This window comes from Oncorhynchus mykiss, chromosome 9 (genome assembly GCF_013265735.2).
Source record: "Oncorhynchus mykiss isolate Arlee chromosome 9, USDA_OmykA_1.1, whole genome shotgun sequence".
In the NCBI taxonomy this organism is placed as follows: Eukaryota; Metazoa; Chordata; class Actinopteri; order Salmoniformes; family Salmonidae; genus Oncorhynchus; species Oncorhynchus mykiss.
Genome location: NC_048573.1, coordinates 15618410 through 15644612, shown reverse-complemented (window position 1 = coordinate 15644612; position 26203 = coordinate 15618410). Strand labels below are relative to the sequence as shown.

The 26203-nt window shown below is 42.1% G+C and overlaps 1 protein-coding gene across 11 annotated transcripts in view; it reads right to left on the bottom strand.

Annotated features, from left to right (window-relative positions):
* The window catches only part of clcn3 (chloride channel 3), a 48520-nt gene that overhangs the window by 15482 nt on the left and 6835 nt on the right, over positions 1–26203 (bottom strand). For 4 of the 11 annotated variants that reach the window (XM_036987421.1, XM_021614871.2, XM_021614873.2 and 1 more), the window contains 3 exons: positions 5764–5924; positions 2005–2104; positions 1081–1268 (listed from right to left, as the gene is read on the bottom strand). In XM_036987421.1, the coding sequence (XP_036843316.1) occupies positions 1081–1268; positions 2005–2104; positions 5764–5924 (449 nt within the window). Of the gene's footprint in view, positions 1–1080; positions 1269–2004; positions 2105–5763; positions 5925–11180; positions 11796–15306; positions 15582–19671; positions 19956–22946; positions 23223–26203 lie in introns of those variants that run through there. The other 7 variants (XM_021614872.2, XM_021614879.2, XM_036987422.1 and 4 more) reach the window with 5 other exon arrangements.

Below are 26203 nucleotides of genomic sequence, written 5' to 3'. Positions count from 1 at the left end.
TCACAGCTTAGAATGCGGCATATGAAACGGGAGAGCCTAGTGATTACAGCAACAGTCTCATCTCGCTATGATGCTCTCAGATGGATTTAGAGCCCTCAACATTAACATTTAAAAAAATAATTTAGCAGAATTTAAACAAGACCACTTTCTCTTGGTCACAGAGACAAAATCCCTTTGTGCTTAAAACTAAAGTTGTAACAAGTCAGCATGCATATAAATGGCGTCTGTGTGTCGCTAAGAGGATGCGGAGCAGAAAATGCTCTTTCACAGCAGGGGTTCGATCACAGGCTGTGTCACAACCGGCAGTGACTGGAAGTCCCATAGGGCGGCGCACAATTGGCCCAGCGTCGTTCGGGTTAAGGGAGGGTTTGGCCGGGGGGGCTTTACTTGGCTCATAGCGCTCTAGCGACTCCTTGTGGTGGGCCGGGCGCCTGTTGAACAGTATTTCCTCTGACACATTGGTGTGGCTGGCTTCCGGGTTTAGTGAGTGGGTGTTAAGAAGCAGTGCGGCTTGGCGGGTCATGTTTCGGAGGACGCATGACTCGACCTTCGCCTCTCACGAGCCCGTTGGGGAGTTGCAATGATGAGATGAGATCGTAATTGGATATCAGGAAATTGGGGAGAAACACATATTTTACAGTTATAAGGTGAAATCTTATAGTAAGTTGGTTATAATTTGATTGTTACTATTTTTAGAAAGCAGTTCAAACATGTTACGTACGCCCTATTCCCACAAACATGTTAAGCCCTATTCCCACAAACATGTTAAGCCCTATTCCCACAAACATGTTAAGCCCTATTCCCACAAACATGTTAAGCCCTATTCCCACAAACATGTTAAGCCCTAGTCCCACAAACATGTTAAGCCCTATTCCTCATATTTGTACTGTGTACTTGTATCCTCAAAAGTGACTACGCCTTAGCAATTTATTAACAATTTTTACTAGAAAAGGTGAGATTTTAATCATTCTGGCAGTATTATCATTACTTGGTATTTTTTATGGCCCTCTCATGATAAATAATTATGTCTGTTTAGGTGGAAATCTACATTTTGACATTATATTTTTAAATCCCTCCCACCTCTTCCTGGCCCAGGATGAGCCCCGCCCAGCTCTTCCACTGAGGACACTTGTCCCTCTCAGCGAAAGTGGTCTCGTTGGAGCCCCAGCAGCACTGCTCGTGATTAAACCACATGGCATTCAGACACACCCCCTCCTTGATGTCGTTCAGCCAATCAGCAGAGATGTCGATCAGACCCGCCAGGGCACCTGATTGGACAAAGAGGAAGAGGATGAGAAGGAAACAACAGTTTAAGCCTGTGCCAGTGTGACATAAAAAACAAGATGAACAACAAACACGTTGTCAATGAAGAGCCTGTATTTAAGGTAAATCATCTTGACTACTGTCGTGAAAATTCTAATCAATAATGAGGAAAGACAAGGTCAATCACCAATCAGGATTATTCAAAACGTATTAATAACAAATTTATTATTGCAATAACGAAGCTTGTCAACGAGGGGATTTGAGCCACAGCATTTTATAGCAACGTATATTCTCTTGAATGTTCATGCCAAACAACAGATGCATGGAATGGGTCACAAGGTTAACATTAGTATGAAAACATACTAATAATTCACAGTAAACAGCATCTGCTGTAAATACTGTTCTCATTGTGTAGAATCCAGGGTCTGGCCCCCAAAACAACGTTCCTCTCATAATTATCCATACTGGAGGCATCGCCACCCTGGTACCTCATAGAACAGAAACACCAACTCATGCTATGGAATGTGGTCTTGTTAGGTTTATCACCCAAGACATCGTAAATGTTGTCAGCATTAAGCCTCCAGAGGCCCATTCTCAGTAGAACACACAGAGATGAGTGTAATAAAAACCCTCTATTCTGTTGCATAAAACAACCATTTGATGCAATAACAGTACTATAACATAATCTTGGAATTTTGCTCTCACATTACTAGTACAGGTGAGGTCAGGTGTCTGTATTACCTGAGGCCAGTCCTGTCAGCGTCACTACCAGCCAACCAGACCAGGCATCATACAGGCTCTTGGTGAACTCCCACGCAGACTCCTTCTTCTTAGTGTTGATCTACACACACACACACACACACACACACACACACACACACACGGCTGGTTAAAAGTATGAAACAATGTATGGTTCTCCCCTTTTAAGAGAAAATTATCAAAATGATCATATTATTTTACTACCACTCATAATGAGTGGCCTAGCCATCCATGAACTGCTGCAGTTCTTCAAATTCAAACAAATTCCTGTTTGTCAGGTGATTAAAAAAATGTAAAAAAATTTCAGGCAACATTCAAAAGACATTCAAATGTGACAGTGAATGGAACCTTGAGGAACCATGCAACCCAGATTCATATCACTAAAGACAAAAAGGTTTTCCTTGTGGTGTTCAGTCATGCACACAGAGCCACCACAGAGAGCATAGGAGGGAACACCTCCTCAACAAGAACAACAAATATGACCCCTGGCAGACACTGTAGAGACTTGGGCTGTATACCGGGGTATTTGGAAACAGCCACGGGATGTTTGTTTTTTCTTCTATTTATTTTGCAGTTTTCTTAAGTAAATACCTGCAGTCAACTTGTGCAATACGTTAAGAGATAAAACAGATTGAGTTCTTCATTTCACCTCACCTGTCACAATATTTCATTATGAAGTTTACCAGTAATCCTCAGTCATGTGGTGTGTTTACATGCACACAACGACGGGAGACCAGAGACTTGTGAGTCTCACACCGTTGTGCAGCAACGCGCCAGGTGATCACGTTACAGTATGGAATTCACAACTAAAATGTTGCCAGCGAGATATCTTACAGTGCAAAGAAAATGTATGTGATCCCTTCGGTAATACATGTATTTCTGCAAAAAAATTGTCAGAAAATTTGATCTGATCTTCATCTAGGTCACAACAATAGACAAAACACAGTCTGCTTAAACAAAAAAGCAAAGACAATTATACGTGTAAACACTCACAGTGCAGGGTGGGAAAAGTATGTGAACCCTTGGATTTAATAACTGGTTGACCCTCTGGCAGCAATAACCTCAACCAAACACTTTTGTAGTTGCGGATCAGACCTGCATAACGGTCAGCAGGAATTTTGGACCATTCCTTTTTACAAAATTGTTTCAGTTCAGCAATATTCTTGGGATGTCTGGTGGGAACTGCTCTCGAGGTCATGCCACAGCATCTCAAATCGGGTTGAGGTCAGGACTCTGCCACTCCAGAAGGAGTATTTTCTTCTGTTGAAGCCATTCTGTTGTTGATTTACTTCTGTGTTTTGGGTCGTTGTCCTGTTGCATCACCCAACTTCTGTTGAGCTTCAATTGGTGGACAGATACGATAGCCTAACATTATCCTGCTAAATGTCTTGATAAACTTGGGAATTCATTTTTCTGTCGATGATAGCAAGCTGTCCAGGCCCTGAGGCAGCAAAGCAGCACCAAACCATGATGCTCCCTCCACCATACGTTACAGTCGGGACAAGGTTTTGATGTTGGTGTGTTGTGCCATTTTTCTCCACACATAGTGTTGTGTGTTCCTTCTAAACAACTCAGCGGTAGTTCCTTCTGTCCACTGAATAGTTTGACAGGAACGCGGTGGAAAAATATTAGATTTTCTGAGATCTCTTTTGTTCGGGGCATGGTTCACAGGCAATGCTTCATGTGAATAGCAAACTCAAATTTTGTCAGTGTTTTATATAGGGCAAGGCAGCTCTAACCAACATCTCCAATCTCGTCTCATTGATTGGACTCCAGGTTAGCTGACTGCTGACTTCAAAACAGCTTTTGGAGAAGTAATGACTTCTAGGGGTTCACATACTAGGGGTTCACATACAAGCTACACTGTGAATGATTAAATTATGTATTCAATATAGACAAGAAAAATACAATAATTTGTGTGTTAGTCTGCTTAAACTAATATGTTTGTCTATTGTTGTGATTTAGATGAAGATCAGATCAAATTTTATGACCAATTCATGCAGAAATCCAGGTCATTCCAAAGGGTTCACATACTTTTTCTTGTCACTGTTTAACTATTAAGTTACAGTGCCTTGCGAAAGTATTCGGCCCCCTTGAACTTTGCGACCTTTTACCACATTTCAGGCTTCAAACATAAAGATATAAAACTGTATTTTTTTGTGAAGAATCAACAACAAGTGGGACACAATCATGAAGTGGAACGACATTTATTGGATATTTCAAACTTTTTTAACAAATCAAAAACTGAAAAATTGGGCGTGCAAAATTATTCAGCCCCCTTAAGTTAATACTTTGTAGCACCACCTTTTGCTGCGATTACAGCTGTAAGTCGCTTGGGGTATGTCTATCAGTTTTGCACATCGAGAGACTGACATTTTTTCCCATTCCTCCTTGCAAAACAGCTTGAGCTCAGTGAGGTTGGATGGAGAGCATTTGTGAACAGCAGTTTTCAGTTCTTTCCACAGATTCTCGATTGGATTCAGGTCTGGACTTTGACTTGGCCATTCTAACACCTGGATATGTTTATTTTTGAACCATTCCATTGTAGATTTTGCTTTATGTTTTGGATCATTGTCTTGTTGGAAGACAAATCTCCGTCCCAGTCTCAGGTCTTTTGCAGACTCATTCAGGTTTTCTTCCAGATTGGTCCTGTATTTGGCTCCATCCATCTTCCCATCAATTTTAACCATCTTTCCTGTCCCTGCTGAAGAAAAGCAGGCCCAAACCATGATGCTGCCACCACCATGTTTGACAGTGGGGATGGTGTGTTCAGCTGTGTTGCTTTTACGCCAAACATAACGTTTTGCATTGTTGCCAAAAAGTTCAATTTTGGTTTCATCTGACCAGAGCACCTTCTTCCACATGTTTGGTGTGTCTCCCAGGTGGCTTGTGGCAAACTTTAAACAACACTTTTTATGGATAGCTTTAAGAAATGGCTTTCTTCTTGCCACTCTTCCATAAAGGCCAGATTTGTGCAATATACGACTGATTGTTGTCCTATGGACAGTCTCCCACCTCAGCTGTAGATCTCTGCAGTTCATCCAGAGTGATCATGGGCCTCTTGGCTGCATCTCTGATCAGTCTTCTCCTTGTATGAGCTGAAAGTTTAGAGGGACGGCCAGGTCTTGGTAGATTTGCAGTGGTCTGATACTCCTTCCATTTCAATATTATCGCTTGCACAGTGCTCCTTGGGATGTTTAAAGCTTGGGAAATCTTTTTGTATCCAAATCCGGCTTTAAACTTCTTCACAACAGTACCTCGGACCTGCCTGGTGTGTTCCTTGTTCTTCATGATGCTCTCTGCGCTTTTAACGGACCTCTGAGACTATCACAGTGCAGGTGCATTTATACGGAGACTTGATTACACACAGGTGGATTGTATTTATCATCATTAGTCATTTAGGTCAACATTGGATCATTCAGAGATCCTCACTGAACTTCTGGAGAGAGTTTGCTGCACTGAAAGTAAAGGGGCTGAATAATTTTGCACGCCCAATTTTTCAGTTTTTGATTTGTTAAAAAAGCTTGAAATATCCAATAAATGTCGTTCCACTTCACGATTGTGTCCCACTTCTTGTTGATTCTTCACAAAAAAATACAGTTTTATATCTTTATGTTTGAAGCCTGAAATGTGGCAAAAGGTCGCAAAGTTCAAGGGGGCCGAATACTTTCACAAGGCACTGTATTAGTGTGCAGCTATTCTTTTCTTAAATTAGTTTCCAAAATGTAAACGCATCCTCACCTTGCGGTGGCGTTCCCGGTCCTTGCACTTCTCCCGGACCCAGTCGATGGTGTGGAAGTCGTCGTAGGTGCCAACCCCCGGAATGGGCTCCTCCAGGAAGTCCAGCAGGTGGGTGGTGCTGCTCAGCACCCCTCCCCCGTTAGACATGACGTAGTTAGATCCTACAGGTGAGAGAGAGAGAGAGTTTGTGAGAGACCAGACAATGGCATACTGCTAGAAGTCTGAATGGGCCAAATGCTGTTAGGAATATGCCATCTGGGTCAGACAGACAGTGACGTAATGATCTTCCCTGTCAGCCGCCACTGAAAAACCCAGGTAAAAGGAGGCAACCGTAACAGCGTCAGAGAAAACCTCCCACTCTGAGTAACACAGTCACATCTGACACAGAAGATATGATTCCCTCCGCCCTGACAAGGACCGACAACAGAAACACTGCTACTGTACATAAAACCCACCAGCAGAGGCATAACTACAGTGTGCTTGTAGCCTTTTCTGCTTCTTACACGATAATCATCCCCAAAATCAAATTACACCAACCCTAGTTTCACGTTTCTTCTTTACACTGTGTGCGTCAACCTGGAAGTGGTAAATATCTACTCCATTAGGAACACTGCATTGCACATGCTGCCTGCTTGCATATGAAAACAAGAGTTTGTCTGACTGACTGGTACTTGTGGCACACCGGGGAAAACCCCGTCCATCCAACCAACCATTGGCTGCCTGCTGCATCTCAACCAGAGTCAGACACAGTGGAAAAAAAAACTGCTGACCCGTGTACACACACAGCTCCGTAATAAATCAGAGGACTAAATCGTCTTTACTCCCTTTACCCCCTCACCACCAGAGCACTGTGGGTAAACCTGCAGCTCAGAGCCAAAATGGAGGTGCAGTTGCAGACGTTCAATTGCAGATTGAACACAGGGGGTAGAATCTGAGCCAGGGCTCTACGTTTCCTTTTAATGAATCACTCACTGGTCACGGAGGTTGGTCTCAGAACAGTGGTTCATTTACAATCTAAAGACTTTCTTCAAAAAGGGCCGTTCCGGTTTAAAGGAGAATGTTTACTTACAAGTCTGAGGTTTTCTTCCTCGAATCTCATTTCACAATCTCTGATAACAGTTCCCCATAAAATTGCCACAAGGACCTTTCTACAGTCACATGCCTCTGTGTACACAACAGACTGTGATATGTTGTAGTACAAATGTGGCAGGGGAAACAGAGGCACAGTAGTAACGTGTGACTGTAAAGTGAACACTGGCCAAGGATTACAACAGTCTGTCATTCTTCTCGGTCTAGGTCCGCTTGTTTTAATACAGGATGTAGGCCTCAGGCATAGATCAGAAAGACAGACACCAGTTGGTGAACCCTGCAGTAGGCTACACCACACCAATAATGTTCAATTGATGTTCTGTTCACCATTAGGGATTTGAACACACGGCTCTGGTCACCCTTCTAGCATGATCAAAAAGCACAGAGAACGTAGCAATATTTGAAATTGCATTACAACACTTAAAATGTTTCAACTGGCAGAGATGCAGTATAGGAGAAAAACTGACTGCATTTCCAAAAAGATATATTCCAAAATGATGTCCTTCATGACGATAATCAAGAACAATGCCTGATGATCACTGCTAATGCTTGATATCCCAGATCCAGTCATGCTCGACTGTGCTGGTTGGTAACAGTGCTAAGGCGCATCTACCAAGGATAGTTAAATAGATTATACTGGCTGGCTGGCACACACACACACACACCGAAAGGCGGAGATGGAGCAGAGGTGACTTGTAGTGCTACAGCACTACAACTCAGCTGGGCAGCCAACCGCCATTTTGAAAAAGGTCATCTCTCTCTGCAGTGGCTGTGATCTGAGAGAAACAAACACTGCTACAGTAAGACACATTCATGCGAAGTATCACCGGACAACTGCACGTAGTCGTCAAAGATGCTGCCCTTTAATTACTTGCTACTTTTCTCTCTTATTCTTATTTTTTTGAAACTGCATTGTTGATTAGGGGCTCGTAAGTAAGCATTTCACTGTAAGGTAACCTGTAACCTGTTGTATTCGGCACGTGACTAATACCTTATAAAAATCTAATTCTAAGTGCACTATCCAATTCAGTGGATTGTTTTGCAGTATTCTGAGTATGATAGGGATTACATATCATTTTCAAAGGCACAGAGACAGGTCTACATTCATCTACCCATACAACTCTACCAATAAAAAGGGAAATCTCCCACGTCGTTCTGACAACTGTACAGGTCTGTGGGATTGTGTCCGGGAAAGAACAAAGTCACTATGTGTCCCCAAAAAAACATCAGAAGACAATGTTGTCTCCTCAAGTATGTGCTTTAAACAACTGGTAGGCATGCATGATATTAGACCCATTCTTTGTTGTGCAAATTCTTCTTTTCAGCTCTCTGATATACAAATACAGTGTATTGTGTATTTTTACAGAGAGACATTTTACCTGAGCGAGAGAGAAATAGGAATACACTGCAAAGCAATACCGGCATAGCTCAAATCTGTTGATAATCTGGCCTTGTAGGAGAAAGTATTCACCTAAAACCCTCTGTGACATCACATCAACTGACATAACCCGATTTAACCCTAACAATCTCCAGAAGATGGATGCAAAGCGAATGACAAGTCGTTGTCAAGTTACGGCTAAACACATTTGATAGATTTTTATTTTATTTTTATTTAGCATACACTCTTATGGAGAGCGACTTACAGTAGTGAATGCATACATTTTTCAGACTTTTTCTTACTGGTCCCACATGGGAATCGAAACCACAACTCTGGCGTTACAAGTGCCATGCTCTACCAACTGAGCCACGGGTATGTGATTCATTTATGATGATTCATGGTTTGCTGACCTTCGAAACCATTCTCCATCGGCATGCGGTCAGGGACACACCACTGATGTGTAGTTGCTGAACTTCCCAGCAGTGTGTGATACTGTGCTGGGGTTTGTTATCTAGGGTGGCATACAGCCACAGGGGCTGTTTAGTACAACCATGTCATCCAGGGGCTAACGTTGTGTGGCTTGGCACAGTTGGCACAATGACATCCAAAGCTGTAGAGCCTAGTGTTAGCCTATAACGATACCTAGGAGAGGCAGTTGGTGCTAACTGCTAAGCTAACTAAGGATATCAATCCTAGGCGGTAAGTGCTAACATAAAATACAAGACACCTGGGACTGTCACCTGATCTGTGGGAAGTGGGAACGTGATCAAAGTTCAAACACCGGTGAATGATGAGTCACTCTTCAATAATGGAACACTAGTCACTTTAATAATGTTTACATACTGTTTTACTTATTTCATATGTACAGTGCCTTCGGAAAGTATTCAGACCCCTTGACGTTTTCCACATTTTGTTACGTTACAGCCTTATTCTAAAATTTATTACATAAAAATCCTCAGCAATCTACACACAATACCCCATAATGACAACGCAAAAACATAAATACCTTATTTATGTAAGTATTCAGACCCTTGCCATGAGACTCGAAATTGAGCTCGTGTGCATCCTGTTTCCATTGATCATCCTGGAGATGTTTCTACGACGTGATTGGAGTCCACCTGTGGTATGAGGTCCACCTGTGGTATAGGAGGTCCCACAGTTGACAGTGCATGTCAGAGCAAAAACCAAGCCATGAGGTCAAAAAGGAATTATCCGTAGAGTTCAGGGACAGGATTGTGTCAAGGCACAGGGGAAGGGTACCAAAACATTTCTGAAGCATTGAAGGTCCTCAAGAATACAGTGGCCTCCAATCTTAAAATGGAAGAAGTTTGGAACCACCAAGACTCTTCATAGAGCTGGCCGCCCGGCCAAACTGAGCAATCGGGGGAGAAGGGCCTTGGTTAGGGAGGTGACCAAGAATCCAATGGTCACTCTGACAGAGCTCCTCTGTGGAGTTGGTAGAACCTTCCATAAGGACAACCATCTCTGCAGCACTCCACCAATCAGGACTTTATGGTAGAGATTGGCCAGACGGAAGCCACACCTCAGTAAAAGGCACATGACAGCCCACTTTGAGCTTGCCAAAAGGCACCTAAACACTCTCAGACCATATCAGAAACCAGATACTCTAGTCTGATGAAACCAAGATTGAACTCTCTGGCCTGAATGCTAAGTGTCACTTCTGGAAAAAACCTGGAACCATCCCTACGTGAAGCATGGTGGTGGCAGCATCATGCTGTGGCAATGTTTTTCAGGGGCAGGAAAACTAGTCAGGATCGAGGCAAAGATGAACAGAGCAAAGTACAGAAAGATCCTTGATGAAAACCTGCTCCAGAGCGCTCAGGACCTCAGACTGGGGTAAAGGTTCACCTTCCAACAGGACAACGACCCTAACCACACGGCCAAGAAAACACAGGAGTGGATTTGGGACAAGTCTCAATGTCCTTGAGTGGCACGGCCAGAGCCCAGACTTGAACCCAATCAAACATCTCTGGCTCGACCTGAAAAAAGCTGTGCAAGCAACGCTCCCCATCCCACCTGACAGAGCTTGAGAGGATCTGCAGAGAAGACTGGGAGAAACTTCTCAAATACAGGTGTGCCAAGCTTGTAGCGTCATACCCAAGAAGACTCTGTAATCGCTGCCAAAGGTGCTTCAACAAAGTACTGAGTAAAGAATCTGAATAAAATGTGATATGTTTTTATTTTATTTTATAAATTAGCAAAAATGTCTAAAATTCTGTTTTTGCTTTGTCATTATGGTGTATTGTGCGTAGATTGATGAGAATTACTCTGGGGGAAAAATATATATTTTAGAATAAGGCTGTAACCTAGCAAAATGTGGAAAAAGTCAAGGGGTCCGAATACTTTCCTAAGGCACTGTATATACAGTATTTTAGTCAATGCCACTGACATTGCTCATCCTAATAATTATATATTTACACTGTTGGAGCTAAGAACACAAGCCTTTCGCTACACCCGCAATAACGTCTACTAAATATGTGTATGTGACCAATAACATTTGATTTTGAGGAAAGTAGGACCATGGCGAGGTTGAGAAAATAGAAGTAAACTAATCTATTAACACTAATAACAGAGACGCTATAAATGTGTGCATTCACTACATTACTTGCTACCACTAGGAGTAGAGAAATGAGTAAAGCATTTCTCAGACCTCTAACCTGATTTTAGAAGGCCAAGCCATTCCAATTACAGTATTAGGTCTATATGAAGCCCTTTGATGTAGAAATAGAAGTCTAAGAGAAAAATAGGCATTTGTGTTGTGTTACACTAGTTTAATAGCTTTCATCTGGTGCTTCCCTTTGTGAGGAAGACCAATGTGAAATGGCTTGTTCTTGTGGAGTCAGCTGAAACAGTCTCAGCCTGGCAAACAGAGCAGGCAGTCAAGTCAATCATTGAGATGGACATTATCGCCTTCTACCTTCCAACCAACCTGATTTGTGAGTGAAATCCACAGGGGGGAGATTTGGTCCTGGTCCTGCAGTGCAGCAGGCACCTCATGTTTTGATTTCACCGACCTGTGTAGGCTAACACACAGCATCCAGCTGAATGATAACACTAAGGAAACAGAATCTACAAGGGACTGATTTCAACCACAACAGCAACACTGATCAATGAGGTCACAACACACACACACGTGCACTTTGTGTGTTCAGTTACATGCCTAAAGTGAGACCATTCAGCGTCAGGGTTTAGTGCACATAGGCACTACTCCAGTTTCAGATTACTCCAGCATCAGGATACTCCACCACTACTCCAGTACCTGTCTACTGCAGTATCAGACTACTCCACCAATACTCCAGCATCAGGCTACTCCAGCATCAGGCTACTCCAGCATTACTCCAGCATCAGGCTACTCCAGCATTACTCCAGCATTACTCCAGCATCAGGCTACTCCAGCATTACTCCAGCATCAGGCTACTCCAGCATTACTCCAGCATCAGGCTACTCCAGCATTACTCCAGCATCAGGCTACTCCAGCATTACTCCAGCATCAGGCTACTCCAGCATTACTCCAGCATCAGGCTACTCCAGCATTACTCCACTCCTGCAAAGCAGATCAAGGAGGCTCAGCTCAGCAGCTGGACTGACTGGGGTTGGAGAACAGCAGGCTGCAACTAACCCTGGCCTGCACGAGGCTAGTAAGGAAACGTGACTGAAAGGCCTACCTCATAACAGACTAGAGAGAAGGAAAAAAATGAGGGAGCGAGAGAGGGGGAATGAGAGAGAGAGAGAGAGAGAATCCTTTGCCAGTGTATTTCATTCAGCAAGGGAAAGTAATGAACAAGGACTACACCAATACAAACCATTATCTGTTAAGTAGTTTCTCTCTTTTGAGATAATCAGTGACGTGGTAGGTTAAGTTTAAGTTGAGCAATTAATCGAAATGCAGGTTCTTTTTAGTTTTGTAAACAACTAATTGACCAACTTTGGGTAAAGTATTTGAATTCCATTTCGTTCCGTTTTTTTTGCTGTGAGCTCAATGCAGTTTCTGTAGAGATAAATCGGATCAAGCCTGAACTGTGCGATGTAGTACAGAGCTGTAGTTGCCAACAGGCCAATATTTCCGATAGTTTAGCGCAGAAAACGTGGCAACTACAATTACCACAACCCATTGTGTGCATACTTGTCCGGTCTGTGTGGAGCACTGAGCTATAATAAGAATGGGTGTGGAGCAGACAGAGACTGTGTTTTTTCTTCTCTCAATCTAGAGGGATGGAAAGCAGCTGCTTTGAGAGGTACTGTCATCTGAAAATACATCATCTATGAGATTGATAGTTGGTATTCAGCAGTCATAAAAGTATGCCTTATTTACTTTGAAGAACTACTGAAATAGTGATTTTGTCAGACAGCACAGGCAGCAGCTCTATAGAGATGAGATGACTTGGAATGAGATCAAGTCATCAAAGTAAACACATATTGTATTAAAGTAATGTGAATAAATTATGTTAAAGCAGTAATGGGCAGCCACTACAAATTTTTTAATTAATGGTTTTATTCTGCGCTTACATAGCATTCAACCCACATAATGCACAGTTTATTTAAAAAATAAATGGAAGTGATTATTTTTTTAGAATCAAACTGAAACATCCTCAAAAAGCACTAATTGCTCAGCACTATATTGAAGGCAAGGATATTATTAAGTGGTGGGCCATTAACGGCTAAGGCCTGAGGGATATATATAGTTAACTGTGAAAAAAAGGATATATCCACACAACATTGAATCATGTTGAGAATGTAAAGGTTTTGTTCAGGTAATAAGGAGGATAGCAGATGCTTTATAGATGTTAGTGTGAGTTAGTGCGAGTTAGTGTTAGTGTGAGTTAGTGTTAGTGTGAGTTAGTGTTAGTTAGTGTTAGTGTGAGTTAGTGTGAGTTAGTGCTAGTGTGAGTTAGTGCTAGTGTGAGTTAGTGCTAGTGTGAGTGTGAGTTAGTGTTAGTGTGAGTTAGTGTTAGTGTGAGTTAGTGTAAGTTAGTGTTAGTGTGAGAGTGTGAGTTAGTGTTAGTGTTAGTGTTAGTGTGAGTTAGTGTTAGTGTGAGTTAGTGTTAGTGTGAGTTAGTGTGAGTTAGTGTGAGTTAGTGTGAGTTAGTGTGAGTTAGTGTGAGTTAGTGTGAGTTAGTGCTAGTGTGAGTTAGTGCTAGTGTGAGTTAGTGCTAGTGTGAGTTAGTGCTAGTGTGAGTTAGTGCTAGTGTGAGTTAGTGCTAGTGTGAGTTAGTGCTAGTGTGAGTTAGTGTGAGAGTGTTAGTTAGTGTTAGTGTTAGTTAGTGTTAGTGTTAGTGTGAGTTAGTGTTAGTGTGAGTTAGTGTGAGTTAGTGTTAGTGTGAGTTAGTGTTAGTGTGAGTTAGTGTTAGTGTGAGTTAGTGTGAGTTAGTGCTAGTGTGAGTTAGTGCTAGTGTGAGTTAGTGCTAGTGTGAGTTAGTGCTAGTGTGAGTTAGTGCTAGTGTGAGTTAGTGCTAGTGTGAGTTAGTGCTAGTGTGAGTTAGTGCTAGTGTGAGTTAGTGTGAGAGTGTTAGTTAGTGTGAGAGTGTTAGTTAGTGTTAGTGTTAGTGTGAGTTAGTGTTAGTGTGAGTTAGTGTGAGTTAGTGTTAGTGTGAGTTAGTGTTAGTTAGTGTTAGTGTGAGTTAGTGCTAGTGTGAGTTAGTGCTAGTGTGAGTTAGTGCTAGTGTGAGTTAGTGCTAGTGTGAGTTAGTGCTAGTGTGAGTTAGTGCTAGTGTGAGTTAGTGCTAGTGTGAGTTAGTGCTAGTGTGAGTTAGTGCTAGTGTGAGTTCGTGTGAGTTAGTGCTAGTGTGAGTTCGTGTGAGTTAGTGTGAGAGTGTGAGAGTGTGAGTTAGTGTTAGTGTTAGTGTGAGTTAGTGTTAGTGTGAGTTAGTGTTAGTGTGAGTTAGTGTTAGTGTGAGTTAGTGTTAGTGTGAGTTAGTGTTAGTGTGAGTTAGTGTTAGTGTGAGTTAGTGTTAGTGTGAGTTAGTGTGAGTTAGTGTTAGTTAGTGTTAGTTAGTGTGAGTTAGTGTTAGTGTTTTGTTCTCCGGAACCTCTTTTTTAATACTAAATATATCAGGGACTCCCTCATAATCAGAACACAACTCAAGTGATATCAAAATAGCATACAGAGTTTTACTAGGACTTGTGCAGTGCATGGCTGGATGAACCAAGTCTCGGGCCCTGGGAAGGAACATTTAGGCATCGTAGAGAATCTTTCATTTTTCAAGCTAATTATCCTGACAATTTACAGAGAAAACTTTGCAGTTTAATAACAATAAAATGGGATTACACTGTATTGCGATGAAAAATGTATAATTGGTGGAGTAAGCCTACTGTGGAAACCTATATCCCTGTGAGCCTCCCAGGCCCATAAAGCCTTGGGTTAAGAACATCAACTGTATATCAACAATATTACAATACATTGTATTAAACACTCAAACGTTTTCCACTGATCCCTTGACAAAAAGTGTTTAAAATCAGGTGCTGTTAGTAATTCATAAAAATAAAAAAAATAAAAAAATATTCAAACACTGTTTTATGTTAAATGGATCAGCACCACACCGAGACCAACATCTGGAGGTTGTTATAGAGGTGTTCCCACACACACCAAACACGTGTCTCTCTCTTGAACACACAAACATTTAAAGTCAAGACTAAAAGGTGGAGGCAGTGGCACACATTGCTACTCCTCAGTCACTGCTTCATCCAGCCCAGCTAAGCCTTCCTGTGAGAAAAACACACCCAGCTAATTCACCACGCAGATAACGCACACACACAGCCCAGATATTGGGTCACAAACTGCCAAGGTTAATCATCAACGAGCAGGGGAATGGTCGAAGAATGACAGCCAGCTAACGTTAGTTAGATAATATTGTCGCCCACACACACACACATTACAGCCCTCCTATCTGTCCTAAATCATAAGCGCCACACCATTTTAGTCTTTATAACAACAGCTGGGAGCTTGAGCATTAGATTATCCAGCTCCATGACTAACTGTAGCCAGATGGACAGACAGACAGAAACGAACCTCCAACCTCCATTCAGAAGGAAGGAAAGGTGCGGGGATCGTGGCATACCTCTTTTAGGCAGCTCCTGCAGGGGAATGGTATCCCCTCCCCCGTCGTAAGGGAGATAGGGGTCGGTCTCAGCTGAGATATCCTCCATGGTTGACTGACAGTTGGTCGCTAAGCTTACGTTAGCTCTCTCACTGCGCGTTAGCTACACGTCTCTAGGCGAACTGTTTACTATGGAGGCAGCCTCCATGATTTACAGCAGCCACGAATAGTGTAGCGGGCTGTGTGCGTAGGCTTATTTGTGACTGTGTGTGTGCGTGAGTGACGATGTGTGTGTGTGTGAGCCGAGTTCTCAGCAGTTGACTGCTAAGGGGCCGGTGATGTCGTCACAGGAAAGACGATCGGCTCGCACTGGTTGGTTGCTAGGGTAGACAACTGGCTGAGCCAGTACTGCTGGCATCATATTGATCTGTATTGAACACAGCGCTATACAGTACATTACAGCTTTAATTTTCTGCTTACCAAAGAATTAACAAATTAATATATTAAATGTTAGAACAACTGTTTTTCTGCACAATCAATAGGCCTAATTGACTTGAATGAAGCAATTTCTCAGAGGCAGAACAGTGTGTGTATACACACACACACACACACACACATCAAAATGTCATTAGAGCAAAAGCCACAGCAGGGGAGAGCAAGAGAAATAACCAGAAGATGAAAACTACCATAAACAAATGAGTGAAACCAGTAGTACGAGACAGACACTCTCCTCTACCTTCTCCTTCCCTTTCCACAAACACATGAACTTTCTCTCTTTTGCTCTCAAACATGTATGCACAAAGAGGATATGAAGCCATGTGTGAGATTTCATCTGAAGGGTTCATAGCTACCAACAGTGCCTTCAGAAAGTATATCCCTTGACTTAGTCCACATTTGTTGTGTTACAGCCCGAATTCAAAATGGATTAAATATATACGCTTCCCCTCACCCATCTACACACAATACCCCTTAATGACAAAGTGAAAATGTTTTTAGAAATGTTTGCAAATGTATTGAAAATGAAGTACAAAAATGTAATTTACATACATTTTCACACCCGAGTCAATACATTTTAGAATCACCTTTGGTAGTGATTACAGCTGTGAGTCTTTCTGGGTTAGTCTCTAAGAGCTTTGCACACCTGGAATGTACAATATTTTCACATTATTCTTTTAAAAATTCTTAAAGCTCTGTCAAGTTGGTTGTTGAGCATTACTAGACAGCCATTTTGTAACTAGGCCACTAATTCAATGTCGTCTTGGTAAGTGTATACTCTGCCTTTTGTTTTAGGTTATTGTCCTGCTGAAATTCATATCCCAGTGTCTGGTGAAAATCAGACTTAACTAAGTTTCCTCTATGATTTTGCCTGTGCAAAACATTTATCCTAATTTTTAAAAAATAAAAATACTCCCTAGTTCTTGCCAATGACAAGCATACCCATAACATGATGCAACCACCGCCATGTTTGAAAATATGAAGAGTAGTGCCCAGTAATGTTCTGTGTTGGATTGTCCTGAATACAAATCGTTATTTGCAGTTTTAGTCAGGGGTTGGAACCGGTTCAGGGAACAGAACTGAAAAATAAACTACATTTTTAAAAGGAACAGAACCAGACGAGAACAAAAGTGATCTATACTGTTCTGGAAAAGAACCGTTATTTTAAAAGTATGGGAACCGGTTGATGTTATTTTACGTTCCGAGCATGTTTTTCAGTCCCACAAAAAAATGCCTATGCAAAGCCCTCACTGTCACTCAGAAGTGCATTCCAGTGCCTACCAGCTGAAAATCTTTGCCAATGTGAGTGTGTAGACTATAGCCCCTCCCCCTCCCTACAAAGCATGCAAAGTCTACTGTAGCTATTGACATTACAGGCGTGATGCAGAAATTAGGGGGATATTTTTTTTATTAGAGAACAATTGATTAACTTTTTCAATGCTAGTTAAGAATAACATAGTTATGCTGTTTCAAGGTAGATGTATTAACTACAAAAAGGTAAGACGTGTTTTTATTTTAATTCTGGTGCCGCTCTGAACACACAAGTTTGTTAGCTAGCTAGCTTGTTAGTAGAATGTTAAAGAAAAAAAATGATGGTTCTGTTCAGAACAAAACGATTGGAAAATAATTTAGGTTCCAATGCCTGGTTTTACTTTAGTGCCTTGTTGCAAACAGGATTTTTAAAAAATCAGTCATTAAACATTCTTAAAAAGTGACCATTGACCTTGTGGTGAAATCCCTGTGCGGTTTCTTTCCACTCCGGCAACTGAGTTAGGAAGGACGCCTGTATCTTTGTATTTATTTTATTTAACTAGGAAAGTCATTAGCCTAGTGTAGTGACTGGGTGTATTGATACACCTAAAACACTTCAGCGAGCAGGCCTTTCTAATCAACCTGGCCCGGGCATCCTGGAAGGATATTGACTTCATTCCGTCAGTAGAAGATGACTGGTTATTCTTGAAAAGTGCTTTCCTGAATCTTAAATAAGCATGCCCCATTCAAAAAATGTAGAACCAAGAACAGATATAGCCCGTGGTTCACTCCAGACCTGACTGCCCTTGACCAGCACAAAAACATCCTGTGGCGTACGGCATTAGCATCAAATAGCCCCCACGATATGCAACTTTTCAGGGAAGTTAGGAACCAATATACACAGGCAGTTAGGAAAGCAAAGGCTAGCTTTTTTTAAACAGAAATTTGCATCCTGCAGAAAACTCCAAAAAGTTCTGGGACACTATAAAGTCCATGGAGAATAAGAGCACCTCCTCCCAGCTGCCCACTGCACTGAGGCTAGGAAACACTGTCACAACTGATAAATCCACAATAATTGAGAATTTCAATAAGCATTTCTCTACGGCTGGCCATGCTTTCCACCCGGCCTACCTTACCCTGGTCAACAGCCCTCCACCCCCCACAGCAACTTACCCAAGCCTCACTTATTTCTCCTTCACCCAAATCCAGATAGCTGATGTTCTGAACCCTACAAATAAACAGGGCTAGACAATCGGGACCCTCACTTTCTAAAATTATCAGCCAAAATGGTTGCAACCCCTATTACTAGCCTGTTCAACCTCTCTTTTGTATCATCTGAGATCCCCAAAGATTGGAAAGCTGCCGCAGTCATCCCCCTCTTCAAAGGGGGAGACACTCTAGATCCAAACTGCTACAGACCTATATCTATCCTACCCTGTATATCTAAGGTCTTCGAAAGCCAAGTTAACAAACAGATCACCGACCATTTCGAATCCCACCGTACCTTCTCCGCTATGTAATCTGGTTTCAGAGCTGGTCATGGGTGCATCTCAGCCACGCACAAGGTCCTAAACGATATCATAGCCACCATCAAAAAGAGACAATTCTGTGCAGCTGTTTTCATTGACCTGGCCAAGGCATTCGACTCTGTCAATCACCACATTCTTATCGGCAGACAAAACAGCCTTTGTTTCTCAAATGACTGCCTCGCCTGGTTCACCAACTACTTCTCAGACAGAGTTCAGTGTGTCAAATCGGAGGGCCTGTTGTGCGGACCTCTGGCAGTCTCTATGGGGGTGCCACAGGGTTCAATTCTCGGGCCGACTTTCTTCTCTGTATACATCAATGATGTTGTTCTTGCTGCTGGTGATTCTTTGATCCACCTCAGACGACACCATTCTGTATACTTCTGGCCCTTCTTTGGACACTGTTAACTAACCTCCAGATGAGCTTCAATGCCATACAACTCTCCTTCCGTGGCCTCCAACTGCTCTTAAATGCAAGTATAACTAAATGTATGCATGCTCTTCAACCGATCGCTGCCCGCACTTGCCCGCCCGTCCAGCATCACTACTCTGGAAGGTTCTGACTTAGAATATGTGGACAACTACAAATACCTAGGAGTCTGGTTAGACTGTAAACTCTCCTTCCAGACTCACATTAAGCATCTCCAATCCAAAATTAAATCTAGAATCGGCTTCCTATTTTGCAACAAAGCATCCTTCACTCATGCTGCCAAACATACCCTCGTAAAACTGACTATCCTGCCGATCCTTGACTTCGGCGTTGTCATTTACAAAATAGCCTCAAACACTCTATTCAACAAATTGGATGTAGTCTATCACAGTGCCATCCGTTTTGTCACCAAAGCCCCATATACTAACCACCACTGCGACCTGTATGCTTTCGTTGGCTGGCCCTCGCTTCATATTTGTCGCCAAACCCACTGGCTCCAGGTCATCTATAAGTCTTTGCTAGGTAAACCCCGCCTTATCTCAGCTCACTGGTCACCATAGCAGCACCCACCTGTAGCATGAGCTCCAGCAGGAATATTCCACTTGTCACCCTAAAGAAAGATGACATTTTGACTGCTGTGCTGGCACCATCAAACCAAACAACCAACCAATGAAGCCCCCCTACCTTTTAGCACGGCTCCTGTTGCTAGGTGATGGCACAGGTGAAATCAACCATCTGGAGTTTGGAAGTAAATCCCAACAGAGAATACCAAGTTAACGTGGCACCAGGGTTCTAGAGATCAGATGAACCAGCACTCCAGAACCAAGTATGTTCTATCTCCACAGTTCCAATATGTAATATGCCTCTGTTCAAGGCCTGGATCAGGTAGTTCCATTCTGTTCCACTACAGAACATTCCCACGTCTGCCTGACACAGCACACCAGGTGGGCCAGACAAGGGTCCACTTCCACCCCCAACACACAGTGCATATAAATAGCACGAGACACACAGAAAGGCAGCTTAACCTACAGGCACAATCCTGACAGATACCGGCAATTACACTTCATGGATTGCCACTAGGCAAGTGCTGATTGGACATCAAGCTGCCAAACTGGTTCATGGGAATTTCTTTTTCACTCCCCTAGTCACTTCATCCAGTTCCTACACTATATATACAAAAGTACGTGGCACCCCTTCAAATTAGTGGATTTGGCTATTTCAGCCACACCCGTTGCTGACAGGTGTATAAAAAAAATTAGCACACAGCCATGCAATCGCCTGTGATGGAAATGTTATACTCATGTGCTTCTCTTAGGACTAATTTATGTGTTCATGCAAGTGGCTGACTGAATCTTCACCATCAGTAGCTGCAATTTGGCAGTATGCCCAGACCTTGTTTTGAGAACGAAAGATTTCTAAGTTTCAGGGTCTCAGCTTAGAGAGAAGAAGCCTTGTGAGGTATTGTTACATGTTATGAACCAGTATTGGTCGGGCACATGAATGAAATAAAACTAGAATAGCCGTATATAAGGCAACTGCTGGGATTACCCAAGCAGAGCTCCTGACTGACATGTGTGCATTGAGTTGGTTGAAATCTCTCCAGTGCGCTGGCAATAAACAATGATTCATTTAAGATTGTCTATGGAGTGTTGTGGAAATTCTTACACAGGGACACAAAGGCAAACATTGGCAGTAGAATGGCCCGTACTGAAGTGCTCAGTGACTTTCAACGTGACACTGTTATAGGATGCCACCTTTCCAACAAAGCAGTTCTTCAAATTTCTGCCCTGCTAGAGCTGCCCCAGTCAACTGTAAGTGCTGTTACTGTGAAGTGGAAACGTCTAGGAGCAACAACGGCTCAGCCACGAAGTGGTAGGCCACACAAGCTCACAGAATGGGACCGCCGAGTGCTGGAGAGCATTAAAATCGTCTGTCCTCGTTTGCAACACTCACTACAGAGTTCCAAACTGCCTATGGAAGCAACGTCAGCACAAGTACTGTTCGTTGGGAGCTTCATGAAATGGGTTTCCATGGCCGAGCAGCCGCACATAAGCCTAAGATCACCATGCGCAATGCCAAGTGTCGGCTGGAGTGGTGTAAAGCTCGCCACCATTGAACTCTGGAGCAGTAGAAACGCGTTCTCTGGAGTCTGACGGATGAATCTGGGTTTGGCGCATGCCAGGAGAATGCTACCTGCCCAAATGAATAGTGTCAACTGTCAAGTTTGGTGGAAGACGAATAATGGTCTGGGGCTGTTTTTCATGGTTCGGGCTAGGCCCCTTAGTTCTATTAAAGGCAAATCTTGATGCTACAGCATACAATGACATGCTAGACTATTCTGAGCTTCCAACTTTGTGGCAACAGTTTGGGGAAGTTCCTTTCCTGTTTCAGCCTATGGTTTGTCGAGATCGGTGTCGAAGCCAACTGACATTTACTCCTGAGTTGCTGACCTGTTGCATCCTCTACAACCACTGTGATTATTATTATTTGACCCTGCTGGTCATCTATGAACATTTGAACATCTTAGCCATGTTCTGTTATAATCTCCACCCGGCACAGCCAGAAGAAGACTGGCCACCCCTCATAGCCTGGTTCCTCTCTAGGTTTCTTCCTAGGTTCTGGCCTTTCTTGGGAGTTTTTCCTAGCAACCGTGCTTCTACATCTGCATTGCTTGCTGTTTGGGGTTTCAGGCTGGGTTTCTGTACAGCACTTTGTGACATCAGCTAATGTAAGAAGGGCTTTATAAATTAATTTGATTGATGGAAGAACTTGACTGGTCTGAACAGAGCCCTGACCTCAACCCCATCAAAACACCTTTGGAATGAATTGGAACGCCGACTGAGAGCCAGGCCTAATCGCCCAACATCTGTGCCCAACCTAACTAGTGTCTGTGGCTGAATGGAAGCAACTCCCCGCAACAATGTTCTAGTGGAAATTTTTCCCAGAAGAGTGGAGGCTGTTATAGCAGCAAAGGGGGGGACCAACTCCATATTAAAGCCCATTATTTAGGAATGAGATGACGAGCAGGTGTTCACATACTTTTGTATATATCATGTGGGCATGTGTATGAACACTGACTTGGGTAGCCTGTTACTTAGTAACACGTGGATACACCTACAGGCAGTAGCTTACACCAAGGTTCACTGAGAACGTTTGCAGACTTGGAGAATGGAGACCACTGATTGGGCAGAGATTACTGAGAGTGACCTTGTAACCCAACTCACACTCATTCCCTAGGGGGAAGGGAAACAGGACTTTATTAAATATGGTACTTAAAACATACATGGTTAAGTATTTTTCTATAATTATCTTGGAACAAAGTACTGATGTTCTACCTTTGACCTGTGTAACTGCCAGTATGAAATGTCTGCCAGTGTTGAATGTTATGGTTAAAGTTAGACTCCAGAGTCAAGGGATCACTGATAATGTATCTGTGACACTATGTGATTCTGTAGCAGCTGATGTTGTGACATCCTACAAGCCTCTCGGCTGGTGTTTACAGAACATTAGGTGCGTTGTGATTAAGAAGAAGGGTATTCTCAGAGAAGGCCCGTTAGAATTGGTTTCTGTTTCTGCTCTGGAGGTGTCTCCCTGTTAAATAAACAAGATTGGATTCTGATTGATGTTATCAACAACTGCTCTCCTTTGGTTCACCGGAAAATTCCCTTTACACACAGACACACTACTAAACAAAACCGGGCCACCCTCACTGGAGCAGTACCACGAGATAGCCAGTCTCCACTGGGTCGTTAATTATCCATGGTCTCCTTGTCACAGGCACACTGTAGGACGCCAGTAACACTAAAGAAAAACATGGCCTAACCAAGTTATGGTAGGTTACAGCAGAGTGCGCTAGTTTGACATAACATTTCCTAGTTAGCTGGCTGAAAGAAGCAGTGTAGCCTTAACATGCCCTGAGGCTCCAGCAATGTTGCATTAAAGCATTCAGACTCACTAACCTGGTTTCCCAAACGTTTCAACATTCAGCTGCTACAGCCGTTCAGTGACTTGCTTGGAAATATGACGAGAAGTCGGCTAAAAAGAAGTAGAAACAGACTGGCGCTCAGGCAGGCAGCAAAACAGGTGTTAGGCTACATCTTGGTATTCACACATTGTGCCGTATTGGCAGTAGCGTTAGTGCCGGTCCATTCTCTGGTTGTTCGGAAGTTCGGATGAATGACATTGACTTCTGAACTCTGTGAGGGAGCTTAATATGAGAAAAACTAGCCCTGTACTCAGCAATTCATAACTGCTTTCAGAGGCGCACGCACACACAAACATGTAAACACAGGAGGAACTCTGCGCTTGTACACACTGGTGAGAGACAGTAGATAAGGAGTATTGTGCAGCAGAGTAAAAATGTCAAGCACTGTGTGCCCCTAAGCACAACTTCAATTAGATCATTTTAAAAAATAACTAGTTTCGACTAGTATTACATCTAATCAGACTCAATCAACATAAACAAAAGACAAAAGGCTGTCCATATTTTGGCTTTCCTTGACCTCTCCTTACATCCATGGTTTGATAAATGTACTTTAAAACCTCACTGGATCAGTGTCCCGAAATTGGGACAGTTGTTGCTCAATATACGATGTGACACTAGAATAGCATTGTAAACAACAACCAATTTTCCAGGACATAGACATGTCTTATATTGTCAGAAAGCTTAAGTGATTGTTAATCTAACTGCTGTGTCCAATTTACAGTAGCTATTACAGCGAGAGAGAAAAAACACAAGCTATTGTTTAAGGATAGTGCACAACAACAAAACACTTATCAAGGCAACTGGTTTGATACGTTCACCTCTGATGGTATATAATGTACTTACATTCAGTAACCTTCCACTGATTTGTCATCCTTAGGGTCCCAGAGATAAAATGTAGCATAGTTTTGTTTGACAAAATTAATTTTGATATCCTAACACACAAAACGTTGCTTAACCCGGTCATGTTCGGTTTCTGTGAAATCCTCAGACACTCTAGAAGGCAACCTAACTTGTTTCATCATTCTACATTACGTAATGGCTACACAACATGTCAATTAGCCCATGAAGGTAAGCCATCATTACGCAACAATGAGACGAGCATGTTCACTTGATTGAGTGTGTCATGGTCCAATGACCACCTATAGTTTTGAAACATAGCTAACTAGATAGCCAATGAGCTGGCCTTTACAGTAGTATGTGAACGGCTACAACATGATTCCATGTGAAGTTGGCTGTCCAGTGGTTTCAAAAACAATGATTGATAGGCAGTTTAAACTTTTTGAATTCAACCATTGTTTAGGTTCAAATACACATTTAGATTTGTGAACAGCCATCCACATCAAACACAATCCGTAAGGCGCAAATAGCTAAATGAGAGAGCAGCAGTGTGATTCACATCAATGCGCTATGTAGGTATCAATAATAAGTGATATCCGTATCGCCGTAGACTACACCACTACTGTCTTCCTTACCTCCAAGCGATTCAAGTTGGATAATCTTTTTGATGCCGACAGCAGTCACACCATTGGAAGACATAGCTTGGACTGTAGCCTACAAAAGCCTATTCCAGCGATCCATCAAACACATTTGGTCTGTCATCATAGTGGTCTCGGACCTGAGGTCAGACTTGCTCAGGTGGAACAAACTTACTGTAAACAATAAAAAAAAAAATCACAAACATCCTTTCTGAATTTAAAAAGTAATCCTTGAAGTAATTATCTAGTTTAAGGGAAAGGGGGATACCTAGTAGAGGTCGACCAATTTAAAAATAATAATAATAATAATTTTAAAAATATATATAATAATAATAATAATAATAATAATAATAATAATAGGGCATTACCGATTAATTAGGGACGATTTCAAGTTTTCATAACAAAATCGATAATCTGCCTTTTTGGATGCCGATTATGGCCGATTACATTGCAATCCACGAGGAGACTGCGTGGCAGGCTGACCACCTGTTATGCGAGTGCAGCATCAAAAGGACCTTGTGGCTGCAAGGAGCCAAGGTAAGTGCTAGCTAGCATTAAACTTATCTTATAAAAAACAATCAATCTTAACATAATCACTAGTTAACTACACATTGTTGATGATATTACTAGGTTAACTTGCTTGCCCTGCGTTGCATATAATCAATGTGATGCCTGTTAATTTATCATCGAATCACAGCCTAATTCAACTTCGCCAAACGGGTGATGATCTAAAAAAAAAACGCATTCGCGAAAAAAAGCACAATCGTTGCACAAATGTACCTAACCATCAACATCAATGCCTTCCTTAAAATCAATACACAAGTATATATTTTTTTTTTACTTGCATATTTAGTTAAGAAATTCATGTTAGCAGGCCATATAAACTAGGGAAATTGTGTCACTTCTCTTGCGCTCAGTGCAAGCAGAGTCAGGGAATATGCAGCAGTTTGGGTCACCTGGCTCGTTGCAAACTGTGTGAAGACCATTTCTTCCTAACAAAGATCCTAATTAATTTGCCAGAATTGTACATAATTATGACATAACATTGAAAGTTCTGCAATGTAACAGCAATATTTAGACTTAGGGTTGCCACCCATTCTATAAAATACAGAAAGGTTCTGTATTTCACTGATAGAATAAACGTTTTGTTTTCAAAATGATATTTTCCGGATTTGACCATATTAATGACCTATGGTTCGTATTTCTGTGTGTTTATTATAATTAAGTATATGATTTGATATAGCAGTCTGACTGAGTGGTGGCAGGCAGCAGCAGGCTCATAAGCATTCATTCAAACAGCACTTTCCTGCGTTTGCCAGCAGCTCTTAGCAATGCTTGATGCACAGCGCTGTTTAGGACTTCAAGCCTATCAACTCCAGAGATTAGGCTAGCAATACTATAGTGCCTATAAGAAGATACAATAGTCAAAGGTATATGAAATACAAATGGTACATAGAGAAATAGTCACCGCATCATAATTCCTATAATAACTACAACCTAAAACTTCTTAACTGGGAATATTGAAGACTCATGTTAAAAAAGGAACCACCAGCTTTCATATGTTCTCGTGTTCTGAGCAAGGAACTTAGCTTTCTTACATGGCACATATTGCACTCCAACATTGTGTTTTTGCATTATTTAAACCAAATTGAACATGTTTCATTATTTATTTGAGACTAAATTGATTTGATTTATGTATTATATTCTGATAAAATAAGTGTTCATTCAGTATTATATATATATATATATTACACAC